Below are 19,927 nucleotides of genomic sequence, written 5' to 3'. Positions count from 1 at the left end.
ATAGCAGCATCTTCCCGGACGTTGGTGGAGGGTGCTTTTTCCATAATGTTTGAGCAGGTTGAGGTGGTATACCTGCTCCTGATCTGTTTCTGGACCCGGTGGTGCACTCTACGATGGTGTATGGCCCCGGCCAGATGGTGAGGTATTTGCAAGCAGTGGTGGGCATCAACGCTACCACTTTGTCCCCTGGCTTGATCTCCCAGATGAAGTAAGCATAACGTAATTGTGTTACCTCAGAACGGGATGTGATGCGTCCTCTAACTCTACTTATCTGTCTCTGCTATGCCAGAAGTTGTATCCTTCACTAGTGTAACAGGACCAGCAAGTACAAGAAGACTCCACAAGACAGTGAGAGAAAGTTATAGTTTTTGGAAGATTACCATTCATTATATCAGCAAAAGATCTGGACTTAGTCTAGATCACTTACATAAATAATGGGATCACCTTGACAGACCACTAGCACTCTGTTGGAAGGACGACCCATTTTTGACCGCTGTGTAAAATGTTAATCAAAACCGAATGCAAAGATGTGCAAATAATTGTATCCCTATATTCAGTAGAAAATACCACACAGACAACATATCAAATGTTGAGACTGAGACATTTTAATTGTTTCTTGAAAAATATATGCCTACTTTGAATTTGATTCCAGCATCATGTTTCAAAAAAGTTGTGACAGAGGCAACAAAAGACTGGAAAAGTTGTGTAATGCTAAAAACTAAACCCGGTGGAATATCACACAACCTATTAGGTAAATTGGCAGCAGGTCATTAACGTGATTGGGTATTAAAAGATCATTCCAGAGACAATGGGTCTGTCAGAAGTAAAGATGGGGAGGGGTTCACCACTTTATGAAAGACTGCATGGGCAAATAGTGCAACCATTTAAGAATAATGTTTCTCAACCTAAAAATGCATAGAGTTTGAGGATCTCATCATCTACGGTACATAATATCATTAAAAGATTCAGAGAATCCTGAGTAATCTTTGTATGCAAGGTACGAAGTTGTAAACCAGTAATGGACCACTGTGATCTTCGGGCCCTCAGACGGTACTGCATTAAAAACACACGATTCTGGAGTGGAAATCACTGCATGGGCCCAGGAACACATTGTCTCTGTACATCTCTGCATCCACAAATACAAGTCAAAACTCTACCATGAAAAGAATAAACCATGTATAAACAAGACCCAGAAACGCCTTAAACGAGGTCATTTAAGATGGACTAAGGCGAAATGGAAAACTGTCCTGTGAATCTGAAAGAGAAACAGAGATTTATTGTCAAGTTTCACAACAAACAAGGAATTTGTTCTGGCCGTTGGTGTGACAATTTATACAAAAGGAATAAGGAAAATAAGAACAGTGGACTGAGAATAAAAATAATAGACAAAATATGTGCATTAATAAATGACAAAAAGGGGGGCTAGACTCATCTAGCTGAGGGTTGTGTGTGTATGTGGGAGTGGGTTATAGATTCATCTAGCTGAGGGTTGCGTGTGTATGTGGGAGTGGGTTATAGATTCATCTAGCTGAGGGTTGTGTGTGTATGTGGGAGAGGGTTATAGATTCATCTAGTTGAGGGTTGTGTGTGTATGTGGGAGAGGGTTATAGATTCATCTAGCTGAGGGTTTTTGTGTATGTGGGAGAGGGTTATAGATTCATCTAGCTGAGGGATGTGTGTGTATGTGGGAGAGGGTTATAGATTAATCTAGCTGAGGGTTGCGTGTGTATGTGGGAGAGGGTTATAGATTAATCTAGCTGAGGGTTGTGTGTGTATGTGGGAGTGGGTTATAGATTCATCTAGCTGAGGGATGTGTGTGTATGTGGGAGTGGGTTATAGATTCATCTAGCTGAGGGTTGTGTGTGTATGTGGGAGTGGGTTATAGATTCATCTAGCTGAGGGTTGTGTGTGTATGTGGGAGTGGGTTATAGATTCATCTAGCTGAGGGTTGCGTGTGTATGTGGGAGAGGGTTATAGATTCATCTAGCTGAGGGTTGTGTGTGTATGTGGGAGTGGGTTATAGATTCATCTAGCTGAGGGTTGCGTGTGTATGTGGGAGAGGGTTATAGATTCATCTAGCTGAGGGTTGCGTGTGTATGTGGGAGAGGGTTATAGATTCATCTAGCTGAGGGTTGCGTGTGTATGTGGGAGTGGGTTATAGATTCATCTAGCTGAGGGTTGTGTGTGTATGTGTGAGAGGGTTATAGATTCATCTAGCTGAGGGTTGCGTGTGTATGTGGGAGTGGGTTATAGATTCATCTAGCTGAGGGTTGCGTGTGTATGTGGGAGAGGGTTATAGATTCATCTAGCTGAGGGTGTGTATACGTGGGAAAGGGTTATAAATTTGTCCGATGAAAGTTGTGTGTGTATGTGGGGAGTGGGCTATAGTCAATTTGGTTTCGGGGGCATGTTTATGAGGCCTACTGCTGTAGGAAAGAACTGTTCTTAGGGCGAGAGGTTTTGGTCCTGATAGACCTCAGCCTTCTCCCAGAGGGGAGAGCTGTTAATAGTAAATTTCCAGGGTGAGAGGGATCAGCCCCAATCATTGCCACTCGCCTCCGTGTCCTGGAGGTGTGGAAGTTGTGTAGAGACGGCATATTGCAGCCAATCACCCTCACTGCAGAGCAGTGATGGAGGAGGTCAGGATGGATTCTATGGTGACAGTGTAAAAATGCATAGCTGTTGGCAGGTTGAACTTCTTCAGCTGTCACCGGAAGTACATCCTCTGCTGTGCTTTTTTGTGGTGAGTGGTGATGTTCAGCTCCCACTTGCAGTACTGGAGATAGAAATGTAACAATACTGTACATTGTTCTGTTGTCATGTATTACACACTGTGTGGGTATAGCATTATCCCACATAACATTCCTTGGCCAGGCCCAGAGCACATTGGGAAAACAGTTTTTTATGTTAATAACTTGTCTCAGAGAGAAAACCCAGTTCCTATTAAGCTCTGCCCACATCATCTCCCTTTAAATCTTTACAGAGGCAGTCCATATAAATACTATATGTAGCCCCCTGCTCTGTGTGTGTTGCAGTGCTTATAATATAAAGAAATAGTATTGTATAACATTTCTGTATCACTTAATCACTATTTCACTTAATCACTGTAAGTAGGCTATGTGGGAATCAAAACCTTAGTAAAAACTCGAAACTGATCACATTCCCAGCTGGTCTTCCATTCAAAATAAATTACTGTGCTTTGATTTGATTTGTAAACATCTTTTGCAATAAGATAATTGATTCAATTGATTCAACCACACATTTTTGAATGGAAAAACAAAGAATGCTTTGACTAAGTCATTATTATTTCCAAATACGTATTGCTTGCTTTTGGATTAACTTATAGCTACAATGACTAAATTGGCAGGATTGCATTGTTTTATGTTATAACTCACAGAATGCTGTATGTAATCCGCTACAGTGCTGGTTCCTGACCTTTTTTGGTTACTGTACCACCAATATAATTTTTCTCTCCCCAGACTGCCCCTGAAATGCCACTATGATCATTTTACCAGTTATCCTATGTTCTCATGAGTCTCCTGAGGTACCCCCTACAGATATCCCAAGTAAACCCAGGGTTCCTAGCACCCGTGGTTGGGACCTACTATGCTACAGTATATTACAGTATATTACTTTTTTCACATTACGCAACTCTTACTTCACACTACCCATCATAACTGACCAAATATCTAGTACTTCCATAATCACTATCCCAAAATCAAATGTGATCAACATCGTTTTTCTTTCTAATGAAATGTAACAAATAGTATAAGAAAGAAATTAAAGAAAAAGGTGTTTAGCATGCACTACACTAAGTTCAATTCTCTCTTAGGCATTTGGCTCTTCTCATCTATCAGTCACTATAGATGCACTGATCCATGCCGGGTCCATGGCCTGAGGAAGGGTGGCCTGCTCATTGGGATGGTGGCTGACCTTCATTCTAAAAATAGATCCTCTGTGGTTGAGGAAAGAAGAGTATGGGGGCAGGTAGAGGGGCAGGAATCGTGACTCACCCGAAACCATTCCTGAACCACCTCAGGATGTTCAAACCTAACATTGTCCCACGCATTGACATAGATGACCCCTTCTCTTTGACAGACCAGCTCAATGTCATTGAGGAACTCAATGAGGTGTGCAAAGTTCTATGCTTCATAGTTACATTCTATGCTTCATAGATAGCCTGTGGACTTACCGAGGCCACATTGGCAAAGGTATCATTGTTGTCCACAATGGCCCATCTTACTTTTGAAATATGGATTATTTCATCTTGTTTGTAATATTCATGTAAAATGTGCTTAGTTTAGAAAAAAAAGGGCTTTTTTTGATGATCTGTTATGATTTTGTATTAGGAGTTGTTAAAAATTACATAACGTGAAAATAGTAACAAAAGCTGTAAAATGTCAGTGCCAAACAAATACACGGTGAAACCTGATAAATTCCAAATGTAAACAACAAATAAATAACAAATGTATACCATAGCTACGTTATACTGTAAGCTGTTTTTTCCCATCATTCTAAGTCACAGTCCAGTGCTTAAGTTGAATAGTATGCACAAAGCATCCTTTGGAATTGGTTTATGCTACTGCTGTGATTTACTGTTCCAAGCCCTGCCCATTTCCCTTAGCCTGCCTCTCAACACTCTGCCTCCCAGCTACACCAGTGCTGGTTGTAATGGTTACTGAACAGCGATGCAGGACCCAGGACTTTAGGCCCCAGGTTGAACCTGGCTCCAGGACTTTGGATCTTTCATAGGCCACTTGAATATGGCCTTCTTCAGCTGTTTATGCTCATTGTTTGGAAAGGCAAAAGTAAGATTTTTTTTCTTAAAGATACAATGACTGCAATCTAAACAGTTTTGAAATGAGGATACGCTACGTATTTATGACCATCCAAATATGTTGTCTATTAAAATCCTCTTCTCTTTAAGAAATCAACTCCCAGTAAGCTGAAACATTGCAAATTGTTTTTTTTAGGCACCCGTGTTGAGGTTGTAATTTTCATACAGAAACATTAAAGTAATAGTAACTTGCTACAGTTTCATAGTAGTGGTCTGTGCTGCATTTAAATGACTCCCAAAGTAACGGACATTCCAGGCAGTTGGTAGTGGGTGTAGGAATGAAGTGAATGCTGGCTTGTTCTCAGGGCGCGTGCTCTCTAGGAGTTATATCATAGTTACCGCAGCAACAGGATTCAAAAGTATAGCCTTTTAGAAGTATCCACTTGAAGTAAGACATTTTTGCTTGAAAATTAGATAATGACATAATTTATTAAATAAATTTCCCTACATGTCTTAAGTTTGAATTTTTCTTATACATTTCACTCCAACAGTGTTGAAACTATGATTTACCACAACGTTTTTACTTAAAAGTGCATTATGTAGAAATCTTGCATGGAGTATAATAAAATGTCCAAAATACAACTGCTATAATAGTGGAATGTGTTTTACAACATTTATCACTGGAAAGTAATATGGGTGGGTGCATACAGAAGCGTATTGTAAAATGCCAAATTTCCATTGGTTAACAGAAAGTGCAGTTGCTCACTCTAGACAGTTCACTCAAGTTCTGGTAAAATGAGACAACAAATAATGAATAGTTAAGGCAATCAATGTGACGTCTAAATAGTATATTTTCATAGTTTTCTAAGCTGGTCAAACAAAGAGGAAAGTAAAAGTTGAACTGGAGGGGAGAGTAGTTTTGAATGTGCTGTTGCTGTACTAAAGCTAACTGCCACAAGGTGGAAGCAAATTATGGCTATGCCATTATATCTAACAATGTATTAAAAGCCTACATAATATCACACTTATACAAATAATTTACTGTATTTCATATAGCAAAACATGACCAAGCATCTTAAATATGGACAATTCTTCTTTTTCAGGTGCTGTCCTCATCTTGTGGCTTCAAGAATGCAGGTAAGGTCAAGAGAATGACTATAATTCAGTAAATTATTTAGGAACTCAGCATTGGAAGCCAACTGTATTTGCTCATTCCATAAGGCTTCATTCCCTTTTTGATTGAAAGAAAACCTTTACATTTAAATCACATAAGTCTTTGCCCTTTTCTATTAAATTACAATTTATATATATATATATATATATATATATATATATATATATATATATATATATATATATATATATATATAAAGATTAAGATACCATAAACAGTTTAACAAGTTGATATTGAGTTTAAGACCTACATTGGTATCCCAAAAAAAATAAATGTGACTGAGATTTTATTAGAATGTACTTTATAAAAACAATAACAATAAAGCTGTGCAGTTTGCCATGACAACATTAACTGACTATTTTTATAAGATCAATTACCTACGATATCATTGATGCTGCCATCCCATATAGTCCAATCCAAGTGCCCGGCATCCGGGCTGGTGACCTGGGCTGCTGCTGACATTTACAGATTTTTATAGTGTTCACCATGAAATGTTTAATCAAAACCAGTCTTTTTTTATCTGACATATCAGGTTAATAGTTACCATTTCCATTTCTTGGTTTAGAGGAAATTGTGCATTTCAAAATAAAAAAAACTAAATTAAAAAGGAATCGGTGCAGGTGCAAAAGTAAGTGAACTCAATTTACATTGGTTTAATGTAGATCAGTAGAATCAGGTGGGTAAATAATTGGGTAGTAAGTTAACCAATCACAGGAGCGATCTATAGGAAAGAGTTTGAGTGGGGCTCTGATAAATAGAGTTAAAAGTCCTGGTCTATTTGGTGTTTCCCATTCACGTGAATTCAAAACACACCCTGCCAAGAGGGAAGGAGTTCTCAGAGGACATCAGGAAGAATGTAGTAATCAGTCCGGGGAAGGCAATTCAATAATCTCAAAATGATTTGAGCTCCATCAGTACACTGTTAGGCAAATCATTTACAAATGGAGAGCATTTAACATGACAGCAACTCAGCCTAGAAGTAGATGCCCTTGCAAAATATCTCCAAGAGCCACAAGAAAAGTAGTAAATGAGGTAAATGCCAACCCAAATACAACATCTAAAGATTTGTATTCCTGAATAACTTGAGATTCCTGAATCTCAAGTTACTGTGCATACTTCAACAATAAGACAAATATTTAATGAAAATGGCATTCATGAGAGGGTTGATAGCAAGAAACATCTTGACAGCAAGAAACCAAACTGCTTGTCTGAACCTGAAGGTTTCTGGAAGTCCATTCTCAGGATCGATATAGACCAAAATAGTCCAAAAGTCCTTGTTTTATCAAAACTGCTATGTTTGGCAAACCAGAAAAGGAACCAGGCAAGCCTAATTGTTTCCTCATGGGATTCAAACCCAGATCTTCTGCATGAAAGGCTGTGTCTTTAACCACTATACCACAATGCTATATATTTGCCAAGTGTCAGTATAGCATCTCAACATTAGATAATTTTGTCACGCATTAACATCACGCCAAGTTTGATTATTTTGTTAGAGACCATTAAGCACAGTTAAACTGACTAAAGTTAGTTATTAAGTTTACCTCTACCACAAATAGCATCTATGAACTGTATGGCTTTTGCCACTGGCCATTTTAACCGCTTGTTAGCCAGTAAGAATCTTACTAGTATTTACTAACTAACTACTTGTTATTGTCATAAGAATTGAGCAATTCCTAATGAGACTGAAGAGACCAGCTCCGCTTACATGGTCCGGCAAAAACAGTCAAGCATGGTGGTGGGAATGTCAAGATGTAGGGCTGCTTTTCCTCCTCTGGACCTGGTTGACTGCACGTCAGATAGACCAGGAGAACAGAAAATCAGAATCAGGAGATCAGTCAAGGAGCTAAATCTGGACAGAAAATGGGTCTTCCAATAAAATAACAACTCAAAGCATTCAGAAACATTCTCCGGCAAATCTAGAATGGCTCAGGATAAAGAAGATGTATGTTTTGAAATGCCAAAGTCAGTCCTGACCTGATTCCAATTGAAATGCTGTGGTAGAACCTGAAACTGGCAGTACATTCCAGACATCCTTCCAACCTCAATAAATTGGCTGAGCTCTGTAAGGGGTGTGCTTATGTACATGGCATATTTCAGTAGTTTGTTCAATAAAACCAATTAAAAGAATTTCAAAATTATGGCATGTCATCTATTATAACTTAAATCAAAAACATACCTAAATGTGGAGAAAGTGAAGAGGTCTGAATGCTTTCTGAAGGCACTGTACGTACAGACTTAGCATGTCTTTTTATATTGATGAATGCTTGCTAGTGCTAGGTTAGTGTCTATTTTCACATGTGCTAAAATTAAACCAATTGTATATTGTCCCACTATTTATGGGGTGCGCTCCTGTTCTTCTCTTTTAAGTAACTATATGAATCAATAATTATTTTGAGTCAGCAAGCTTAAGAGATACAGTACGTTTAAAGAGTGTAATAGCTATTTCAGAGGTGTCCTACATTTACTAAGTAGCTATATACTGAAGCTCTGAATGACTTCAGTAAAACATTATAACTTCTAAATTAAGGCATTTTAAGTATGAAGAATAAACAATTGCACTGTCACTTAGAGATAGAAAGGAAGCTAAGAATATAAAATATTGTTTTAAGGCTCTGTTAAAGTTTGTGAATGCTTGTAATTCACCCCCTCACTTACTCAAATGGTATGGCCTTCCTGGAGGGGGAGGGGTGTCTGAGGTGGGAAATTTGTTCAAGAGGAACCAGATGGTTTTCGGCATGAATGGGGTCAGGAAGGGCAGGTTCTGTTAGGCTGGTACAGTTGTTCGCAAATAGAAAGTGCCCATAATTTTGGAGTACATGTCTTCTGTTCCGACTTGGTTTTCGTTTGCCTGTTTGAAACTTTCTATTCATGATTTTGTGTAATTCTAACTCTCAATCACTTATGGAATCTGTACTGTTTTGACATCCACCACCAGGCTTTTGTTGGGCAATCTGGGCTTCAATGCCCTTTCTATTTGTTAATGAGTTGTCGGACTAAGTTTCAGCAGCTGCTTGGAAAAAATGGTGAGTATGAAACATCCCCTCTTGTCCATTGTAGCACAGTTGGTAGAGCATGGCTCTTATATTGCGAGTGTGGTGTGTTTGATTCCTGACACCTCCTATGACAAATGTATGTATATATGAATGTAAGTCTCATTGAGAAATTAAGTTATTTTTAGCTAATTCCATTAGATAGAGAGACAACTTACACCAACCTATATATCTATAACAAAAAATCTGTGATAAGGAAAATTCTGCTTATTAACAATTTGAAGAATAAAAGGTATTTTATGGCGCTTATGATGTGCTTTGCAAAAATAAAATTTTCTGTCTTGTACAAAATTGTCTATTTTTAGATTAATTTAACATTATCTATATTTGTCAGTAATTTCAATATATTCATAGTTCTTTTAAATCCATTTGAAATTATACATCATGAAGCTTTAACTTTGTTGGTGGTATTTTATAATGTTGTATGACTAACTCTAATATTAAAACCATCCACTGTGTAGAGAGAATGGGACCTTTGAACTCAGCGTCTGTTCCCTGATGTAACCACACACGCCCAATCCCGATGGAATTTTAATCAAATAGAAATGTACAGTAAGAAAAGTCAGTTGTGTGGGCTTTAAACCATTTGTAATCAATGGCTCACATTGTAGTACTTTGGCCTTACATTACTAAGTAGGGTTTGAAACAATGATAGCCTTACTATTCCTGTTAACAATAGCAATGATTCAGTTTTTAAAGAGAAATTGGAACACAGGGAATAGTGGTTATTGAGAGAGTAAAAAGTCAGTGTTATTACTGTGTTGATGATAAAGTTTGAAATGGAAAGTTGGATTTTGTTGACACATTTTATGAAAGAAATGTGTAAATTATTCTAGTTCAAAATGTATTTCTAATACACCATGGAACTAGTCACAAATGCAAGGCTTTTTAGGCCATGGGTATTTTGTTTCCTTGTTTTAATCATCTTAATAAACATATCTATACAGTAGTCTGAGATGAACATCGTCATAAGATTGCACGTAAAGAGTGGGATATGTAGTAATTGATGCTCTCAGCAGCACAGAGAACACACTATGATAAAATAAGCAGAGCCCCTTGGGACACTCTGGTATAAACGTCTCCCTTTGTGTCAACACTCCCTCCCAGAGCTTGGGATTTCCTGTCAGCCATTAGCCTCTCATCTACACTGACCCACCCTGCTCCACTATGGCTCTCTACTTTTCCGTGGTATCAAATCATCTGGTTCTCAATTTAGGAGTTTAAACAGAAGCAGCAACTCAATTAACAGAGACAACTTTCCTGATCAGTGCTCCTACTCCTTTAACCCAACACTGAGATGTATATCAACCATATTACTCTAGAGAGGGAAACAGCAGTTTGCTCTGTGGCTAATCTTCGCTTCACTTTAGGTAGACTGCATTTGGCTCTGTTATGGAGAATCAAATTTCCTCTGTATAACTTTCTAGTCAACTTGAGAAAGATAGGTTTGCTCACCTCTCACCCCCAGAATGACAGGCTTCTCTTTTTTCATGCACAACCCCTGAATAGACAACCACATTTACATTCTGACACAACAGTCATAAAATCAATGGGACATGCCTGGTCAAAACTCAAGAAAAGCAAAACACATCAAGCACAGCAAGTCTCTTGAAAATGAGTTTCTAAGTCCTTTATAACCCAATATATTGGATATTTTTCACTTCGAAAAGCAGTTCATACTCAATATGATGACAACTGAAAATCATATAATAATTTCAGCCAGTAACACCATAATCTGTATATTGTTTATGAATAAACTGGTGAAACTGTGATATAACTGTGATATGAAACAATGCTTTCAATGTAAAATCAGCTGCCAATTTAATTACATCAGTAATAACATATAGTTATGTTATTCATATATATCTCCAGCACAATGTCTTACTGTGTTTTGTTACTTGTTTATGTCATTTCCAGCCAGATGAAACCTATTGGTCAAATAAAAAATTCACTATGGCTCAAAATTTGGCATGGGTAGGAATACTTTTGGGCTTAACTGTGTATATATGTATAGTTAGGTCCAGAAAATAATTGGATACTGACACACAAGTTTTGTTATTTTGGCTGTTTCCTAGTATATATTCAGGTTACAATTAAATAAGGAACATGGGCTTAAAGTGCAGTTTCTCAGCTTTAATTTGAGGGTATTCACATCCAAATTGGAGGAAGGGTTTAGGAATTACCCTCTTTTTCAAGGGACCAAAAGTAATTGGACAATTGACTCAAAAGCTGTTTCATGGATAGGTGTGGGCTATTCCTTCATTATATTTCTTCATCAAATAAGCAGGTAAAAGGTCTGGAGTTGATTCCAGGTGTGGCATTCACATTTGGAAGCTGTTGCTGTGAACCCACAACATGCGGTCAAAGGAGCTCTCAATGCAAGTGAAACAGGCCATCCTTAGGCTGAAAAAAAAAAATCCATCAGAGAGATAGCAGGAGCATTAGGAGTGGCCAAATGAATAGTTTGTTACATTCTGAGAAAAAAAGAATGCACTGGTGAGCTCTGCAACACAAAAAGGCCTGGAAGTCAATGGAAGAAAACAGTGGTGGATGATTGTATGATCCTTTCCATGGTATAGAAAAACACCTTCACAACATCCTGCCAAGTGAAGAACACTCTCCAGGAGGTAGGCATATCATTATCCAAGTCTACCATAGAATACTTCACAAGAGCAAATCAAGGGTTCACCACAAGATCCAAACCATTCATAAGGCTCAAGAATAAAATGCCAGATTAGCCCAGTTCTGGAACAGCATTCTTTGGACAGATGAAACTAAGATCAACCTGTACCAGAATGATGGAAAGAATAAAATATGGAGAAGGCTTGGAACGGCTCATGATCGGAAGCATACCACATCATCTGTAAAACATGGTGAAGGCCGTGTGATGGCATGGGCATGCATGGCTTCCAATGGCACTGGGTCACTAGTGTTAATTGATGATGTGACAGAAGACATAAGCAGCCGAATGAATTGTATAGGGATATATTGTCTGCTCGGATTCATCCAAATTCAGCGAAGATGATTGGATGGCACTTCACTTTACAGATGGACAACACTGCAAAAGCACCCAAGGAGTTTTCTAAGGCAAAGAAGTGGAAAATTCCACAATGGCTGAGTCAATCACCTGATCTCAACCTGATCAAGCATGCATTTCTCTTGCTGAAGACAAAACGTAAGGCAGAACGACCCACGAACAAACAATAACTGAACACAGGCGCAGTAAAGGCCTAGCAAAGCATCACAAAGGAGGAAACCCAACGTTTGGTGATATCCATGCATTCCAGACTTCAAGCAGTCATTGCCTGCAAAGGATTCTCGACAAAGTTTTAAAAATGAAAATTGTATTTATGATTGTGTTAATTTGTCCAATTACATCTGAGCCCCTGTAATAAGGGGAGTGTGTATGAAAATGGTTGCAATTCCTACAATATTTTTGTTCTACGCCTTGAATTAAAGCTGAAAGTCTGTACTTCAAATGTAGCTTGGTTTTGTCATTTCAAATCCATTGTGGTGGTGTACAGAGCCAAAATTATGAAAATTGTGTCAGTGTCCAAATATTTCCCGACCTAACTGCATATTGATAGACACAGGGTCAAATATCTTTTTACAATTTAGTCTTTTACTTGAGCAACTTCCAGTGGTTAGCATATACATTTTACACTATTTATACTGTTGAAGGTATTTCAATAACTTTTAATTAAATGTCAGGTAAATATTCAGACCCTCTTCAGTTGATTGAAAGGTAGTTGAGTATTTGAATGCATTTTAAAATACTATTAAGGAGGTTTTGGTATTTATTCACATTTACTTCTCATTTGTTGTATTTCACATGTAAAAGCTTTTAGACACCCAGAGTTTGTGTTGGCATCCTGGGGATCAGCCTTTGTTGGTGGCAAGCGTGGAACAGCTACAGTTCATGTTTTGCTACACACCTTTAGAATTGAATAGATACTGCTCTACCTAAGGCACATGGGGTCTAACTAAGGCATATCGAATCTTTTAAGGTGGCAGAGGAAAACGTATTTAAAGCAGTTACATTAATAGCAAGCTTCTCGCTCCATTGAAGATCATTGTGTGAAGCCAGTATGAAAATCCAAAGGATTGCCAGGATGTATCAGAAGTATGCATTTAGCTTGATCATAAACTGAATATAGATTTATCATGATGTTTTCATGTCTAGTGCATTGTGTTCATACGACTAAAAGTCAATTTATTTGAAGGGAGGCCCACTGCCTCACACTTTGAAAAAATCCTGAACCAGGTGGAACATAGCAAGTGATTACAAAACCTTTCACTGTGACCAGTTACTCACAATTCACAAAATATACAAAAATGAAACATCCTAACTGGTTACATCTTCACAACTCTGAGTTAAGTGATATAAACAGCTTTCAAATTATTTCACAAATATTGCCACAGGCGTTAAATACACAGGTACTGGAGCATCACATACAATATATTTTCGGGAGATGTGTCATTCCATTTTCAAATAGGTTTTATTTAGGCAGAAATAAACATATATACAATTGTATCAATGAGAACATGTTGTTCTGTTATGTTAAATGCATTGCATACAGCAACTCCCCACCCAGTAATATCATATCTCATTCACCTAATCCCTTCTCCCTTCCAAACAACTAAGCATACTGATCATACAACTTTTAAACATGGATACAGCATGTACTGAAATTCTGCAGTGCAGCAACAATCTAGAAGACTTACTTAAGCCAACTTCACAGCTGAGTTTCAAATGTTAGGGATCATCTATAACCTTTTTGAACCTCTCACTACATAACATTGTTGACTTTAAAGAAGAGTGATTTAAGCCAGCAAGTGAGCTATGAGGAAGTTCACAGAAATAGAAACCAGTGTTCCAAGCACCAGACACATACATTATTTTAATTAAGTTCAACATAAGACTCCTTTCATTTATCGCATGATACGCTATCCAGTTCAAGGTTTACAAGAGAAAATTTGTTTCGTGGATTTTTGGTATGAATTAAAGGGGATTGAAAGTATACCTAGGCCTATACTTTCCAATGCAGAGTGAGTAGTCAATTTTGTGTTATGCGATTAGCATACTAAGTTTTCGGTCACTTTACCTGCTTTCCTTCTCATCTTTCTCTTTTCTGTTTCTCTTTTTCTTATTGTTTTTAATCTCTTTCTCATTTTATTTCTGTCCCGTTCTATTATTTTCTATTATTTGTCTCCCATCTCTTTCCTTTTTCCTCATTTGGAAATGAAGAAAAATTCCTGAAACTGGACATTTGAGATGTGATAATGTTAGATGTTCAACATCTTTAAGCTGTAGTTAAAAGTCATCTTTAAGCTATAGTTTTTAAGCAAGTTATCATGTTGTGTAAATGGAATTTTGTCAAGGTCAGTAAAACTTATTGGTTATGGTAAATAGAGTTGTGTGTTTTGTTTAACTTGGCAGTAATTGTTTTTTTGTTAGACCTACATTTTTAAGGGAAAAATATCAGTCTCTGTGTCTCTATTACAATGGAATTGTCCACAGACTCAAACTGAGAGGTGGTGTAAATTAACACCGTAGAGAACAAAAAAACAGATGCTAGCGCTAAGCAGGATACTACACATGCCTCAAGACAACAAGTTTAAACAGCCTACCAGCTGCTTCTTTGACTGATTACAGAGAAGAGACAGTAGATCTTTACGAATGAGATGCATGACATTGTATGATATATATTGTATGATTTTCTGCAGTGAGGGAACTTTATGACACACCAATGGGAGATTAGTGTAAATGGCAGTCACTGAGGTTTGTTCTTCAATGTCTTAGATTTTGACTTCCCCATTGGAAAAGCTTAATGTTTCTTACTGACCCCAAAGCAGAGAGGATTGAATTGGTTTGGCAAAAATATGTGCTAGAAAACCATTACTCATGAGGACTTGAAGCAAACCAAGTCTGAATAATGGAAATATGTATTCCGTAGCTATTTTAGTTTCTTGGTTGGCTTGTACTGGTTTAGTATGTGTTCAAAGTGTTAACTTAATAAGACTGCATGTACAACATGCTTTTTCCTGGAGCCAGTTTGCTGTAGGGCAAGGCAGTAAGGAAAGAGAGATATACATGGGAAGGAAGCATGGCTTCCCCAGGGACTCGCAAAGCTCACTCATCATGGCTATCAACTTAGAACCAAGTTTTATTCCACTCAGATAGCAGTCGATACAAACAGAAATACATGAGCATTAAAATGCAATAAAAATGCATGGAATTTACACATGTTTGAACTAAATATGTAAGATGTGAGAGCTGAATGAATGCTTATAAACCAACTGAAAGTTTATTACATGATAGGATATGGATAGATTTTATAGTAATTACTTTGGCAGTTTTTCAGAGATCTCTTTTTTCAGAAAGAACATTTTTGCGAAGACCTGTTTCACAATATCCCTGTTACTGCTGGAGATTCATGCTTACCCTGGTGGAGAACACAGTACAAATAAATTAATGGTGCTTGGGAACACAGGTCTGCAGTTATGATATCCAGTCGGAGCTTGGGGAGCAGGGGACTTAAGGAATGTCGTAAGAATGCAGAGTCCTACAGTGAAAGAAGAAAGACAATTTAGACATGGGTCAAGCCTACAGTAGGCTATAGTAGAGTAAACTGATGCAAGGTTCCTTTGTGTGAAAGGCTGACTAGTTAATGCATGTGAAGAGTTTTCTTTCCACACAAGTACATTTTTACAAACCACATTTATCACAGTACATTTTCTGTTCATGAATCTGTTCTGTTAGAACTGTCTGAATCTATTAGTAATTTCTAACTAGAAGACATATTACTGGTAACTGCATAAATACAAGAAAAGGTTTTTTAAATTAGTGATACCAAGTATGAAAAAAATTAAAACATGAACACACAATTCATAAGACTAATTTCATCTAGCATCCTTTTGAATTGCCCTAGAGACACTAATCAATTAAGTTTAAAATTAAATTGGAAGTAACTTAACATTACAAATGTGAGGTGCTGAAAAACAAAAAAGTTATCTACCTAACTCAGTGGAGATTGAAAATACTGTATTTCTACAGTTAACAATCCCTGGACCGTGTTTTAAAGTTTGTATTTTTGTATTTCATCAGAAAAGTAATCCATGGTGGTAGTTTGTGCAGGAGAACTTTAAAAACAAAAAGTGTGGAATGCATGAATCTATGAGACTTTAAAGAGGGCCACCCTACTATCTGCAGGGCTCATCGCAAAAGAGAGACCTTTGGTCTTAATATGACCTCCCCTGCTAAAATAAAGGTTAAATAAAAACAAAAATACATTTACATGACCCTTTTAAAGAACAATGGTGTGTACTGAAACAATCACCTGTAATAAAGCATAGTGAAATATGATAAACTGTGTTGAGAGGTAGAAGCATTCATATGAATGATATTGCTATAATCAATAACTGGCATGAGAGTCAACTAAATTTCATTTCTTGATAATGTAAGAAATTAATAAATGGAAAGTACATTTTCATCCACAGTTTTCTAACAGGTTAATGTTTTTTTAAAGTAAAGATTTTTTTATCTATCTATATGCCAAGGTATTTGTACGCAGGGACACATTCAATATGAGCACCATTGAAATTTATGAAATCCAAAATTACAGACTCCTTTTGGTTGCTCCTTTTTTATAATTGAAGACCAACATGAAATCAAAAAGAGATCTCTGCAGGGCATATATTGTAGACCGTAGCCCACAAAGAGCCTGGTCAAACAAGGGAGCAATTGCATAGCATATAACACAATGTAATCTGCAATGGGGAAACAGGGTACAACCTTCTACAGACATTTATGTAAAGGGATAATAAAATTGCATCGATGCTTGTGGGACCCCTGTAAACATTTTACTCCTTCTGCAAGTACACACTGAGATCTGTCATGTAACCAATTTTTAAACCAGCTACAAGCAGCCTGATCTAGACTTATTGATGATCATTTATGTATGAGCAATGAGTGATCAACAGTGTTAACAGCTTTTGATTGATGAATAAAAATTGCTGCACAGTGTTTCCTGTTCTCCAGACTATTTATCACTTCATTTTAAACCAACAAAGCAGCAGAGATATCATCAGCGGGTCATCACTGGTGGAGGTTTTAAAAAATAGTTTTGCAAAAGAAAGTCTGTGTTTAGTTTGCCATTATTTTGACTATTATGTCTGAAAGGGATGTTACTGACTTTAAAAAGGGTTGATAGTTGGGACATGTTTGACAGGTCGTTCTGTGACCAAGACGGCTCAACTTGTTGATGTTTCACCACATGCCATGGGTACCATGCAAATGAACAAATATGGGGATTCTAAGACAGTGGCTGGAAAATTTCTTGTAGATGAATGACGATGCACCCCTCCAACCAGACACTTGTAGAATATTTTCTAAGGTGCATTGAAGCTGTTCTGGTGTCTCGTCTTGGCCCAATGGTATAAGATGCTGTACTAGCATGTATTTTGTTTTGTTGTTACCTGTACATTGTAACAATATTTGTCTAGGCATCTTTAAGTGTTCCCTTTTTTCCTTTTCAGAACTGGAGGCTAAAGAAGCTTGTAATTGGCTGCGGGCGGCTGGATTTCCACAATATGCCCAGCTCTATGAAGGTAATCAAAAGATAATCAATGGAATATATAGACTTTACTAATTTCCACAAAATGAATACCCCTGTGAAACCTGTGTTTGGTTAGCACCTCATTACAGGCGATTACAGGGATGTCCTGGTATACGTATAGTGAAATGAAATGAGGTGCATTGGATGCTATATGGGTCATACTAGAGAAGCAGTATGAATATATGGTTATACCACTTCCAATGTCAGTAAGCCATGTGTACTTTTCTGCAAGACAATTCACACTGACATTTCACATTCAGATAGGAATTGCAGCATTGTGGTGGTATTCTTTTTCAAACAAATGTAACAATGTATATATGGTTACCCTTTAAACAGAAATGTTGAATCCAATGTTTGTGCCATGTGCAATTTATACAGATTGTGGTAGACGGGAAGTCTGAGACGTGTCAAATGTTTTTTGTGCACAAATCACATATTTGCTGTGTTACAAGTATTCATGTTTTGGCTATCTCAACTCACTATACCGAAACCAATGCATCTTAACAGGGTGTTATTTCCTTAATAATGGGAGGTGAGAAATACAGTCAGCAGCTTTACAAAGCAAAAAATATTGCAGTCTATATTGAAATGTTTTAAACCTGGCATGACATGGTTAATCCTAACAGTCTTGTCTACAGTTTTGTTTGTCTATCAGCTTGATTTTAAATTGTAATAGGCAGCTATTTCCTCCTATTTATAATCTCAAGAGCGGCACATTTTTGGGAAGAACGCAAAGCTATATTATTACTGATTATTACATTTTACAATGTGCTTAGGCCACTCTTCACATAGGAGACATACTGCATTGTAATTTTAGTCTGCAAATGCTTAATAACAATGTATTTTACCCATCAATTGAGGGCAGTGACTATATGTGCATAGCTGAGTGTCGGGAAAATTCCACTCGCCAACTGAGCAGTCCTTACAACACTCAATGTTATTTTTCTTGCTACGCAAAAGATTTGCTCTATTCTCACAGAAAAGAAACTGCCTCAGCATATTGCTCCATTGTTTTGTTTACATGAATTATTTAAGAAATACCCCATTGAATTTTGTGCTTATGTAGGCTACAATTTTGTTTACTATTAGGCTATCCAAGATGCACTCAACATTAAATAGCATGGCATGTACCTAAATCTAAAGGGTGATGAAGAAAACTAAAAATAACAGCTGAGTTCTACCAGAGCAAAACTGGACAAATAGCTGCCAAGATATTGGAAACCTGCTCTGTACTTAAGCCATATTACAAATGCTCAGCTCCTCACTCCATTCGGTTTCCACTCCACACACATACTCTGGAAGTGACAAATTGTTCAGTCAGACTGTCAGCATGGATGGCTGTGTGGAGTGCAGTAAAAAAGGCTTGACATAATGTCTCTCAATTTTAGTCTTTACCTCAACATATTAGCTCAAAATATGCATTTTCAATAGGGCTGTGTAGAATCTTGATATCCACTTTACCTACTAACTATAATTCATAAACAATACCACAAATACTAGCTATTCAACAGTTTCTAAAGCTAAATACACAAAACCAACATTTATATATGCAGGCTATCAGGCTACTTAAATGTTTAAAGCTTTTTCAAAATTTTTATATTTAAATTGAGTATCATTTTACATACACTAAAGTAAATAAAATGCTAACCTTGAGAACACAGTAGTTGATGTAAATACCAATGTGCCATAATAATTTGCTGTAAATATTAAATCGTTTTTTACTCTTTTACTCTTTAAAACTGCAAAAATGAATACACTAACAGTTACCTGTTGAAATTAGAGACACTCCTACTGACTTACTGTACAGCCTGGAATACATCCGTACCTGCTCAGCCAAATCCTGACACAGCATTATACCATTCAAGAGTCTACACAGATTCTAAAACCAAATAGGATTTTCAGGATCATAGGATTTTCCCAGAATCCTCTCTTTTATGTGGCACATTTTATATTAAAAAGGGCACATGGCTTCAAAGCTTTGCTCTGTTCCTTAACCTTTGCTCCTATTGGTCTATTTTTGTATTAAAAACTTTTGAAACAGATAAGGCAATTGGTTGAATTGGCTATTTTACAGTATGTAACATGTTGCTACAGTACCTTCAGCTAACAGACAGCAGATGTAAGGAAAGCACCCTCACCTAACATTGTAGCATTTGCAAAAGGGAAGTAGAGAGAAACAAAAGCTGGAAATGGGAAGCCTTTGGAATGTTGTGTGACAAACAGTTTTCTTTCTCTAATATCCCTACGCACACAAATTTACCCCTTATATAGCCAACTGCTGTTTTCCTAAAATACATTTGATTTGGAG

General features: G+C 37.2%; 1 protein-coding gene across 3 annotated transcripts in view; it reads left to right on the top strand.

The window, feature by feature from the left end:
* The first annotated feature begins 4,676 nt into the window (after positions 1–4,676).
* stard8 (StAR-related lipid transfer (START) domain containing 8) overlaps positions 4,677–19,927 on the top strand; it is a 41,237-nt gene continuing 25,986 nt past the window's right edge. Inside the window, exons 1-3 of one of the 3 annotated variants that reach the window (XM_010895401.4) lie at positions 4,677–4,808; positions 5,881–5,914; positions 17,540–17,611. In XM_010895401.4, coding sequence (XP_010893703.1) covers positions 4,764–4,808; positions 5,881–5,914; positions 17,540–17,611 — 151 coding nt within the window. In that variant the 5' untranslated portion in view covers positions 4,677–4,763. Of the gene's footprint in view, positions 4,809–5,880; positions 5,915–8,689; positions 8,975–17,539; positions 17,612–19,927 lie in introns of those variants that run through there. The other 2 variants (XM_010895403.3, XM_010895404.4) reach the window with 2 other exon arrangements.

This window comes from Esox lucius, chromosome 7, assembly GCF_011004845.1.
Source record: "Esox lucius isolate fEsoLuc1 chromosome 7, fEsoLuc1.pri, whole genome shotgun sequence".
NCBI lineage: Eukaryota > Metazoa > Chordata > Actinopteri > Esociformes > Esocidae > Esox > Esox lucius.
This window is presented reverse-complemented; position numbering and strand designations above follow the sequence as displayed.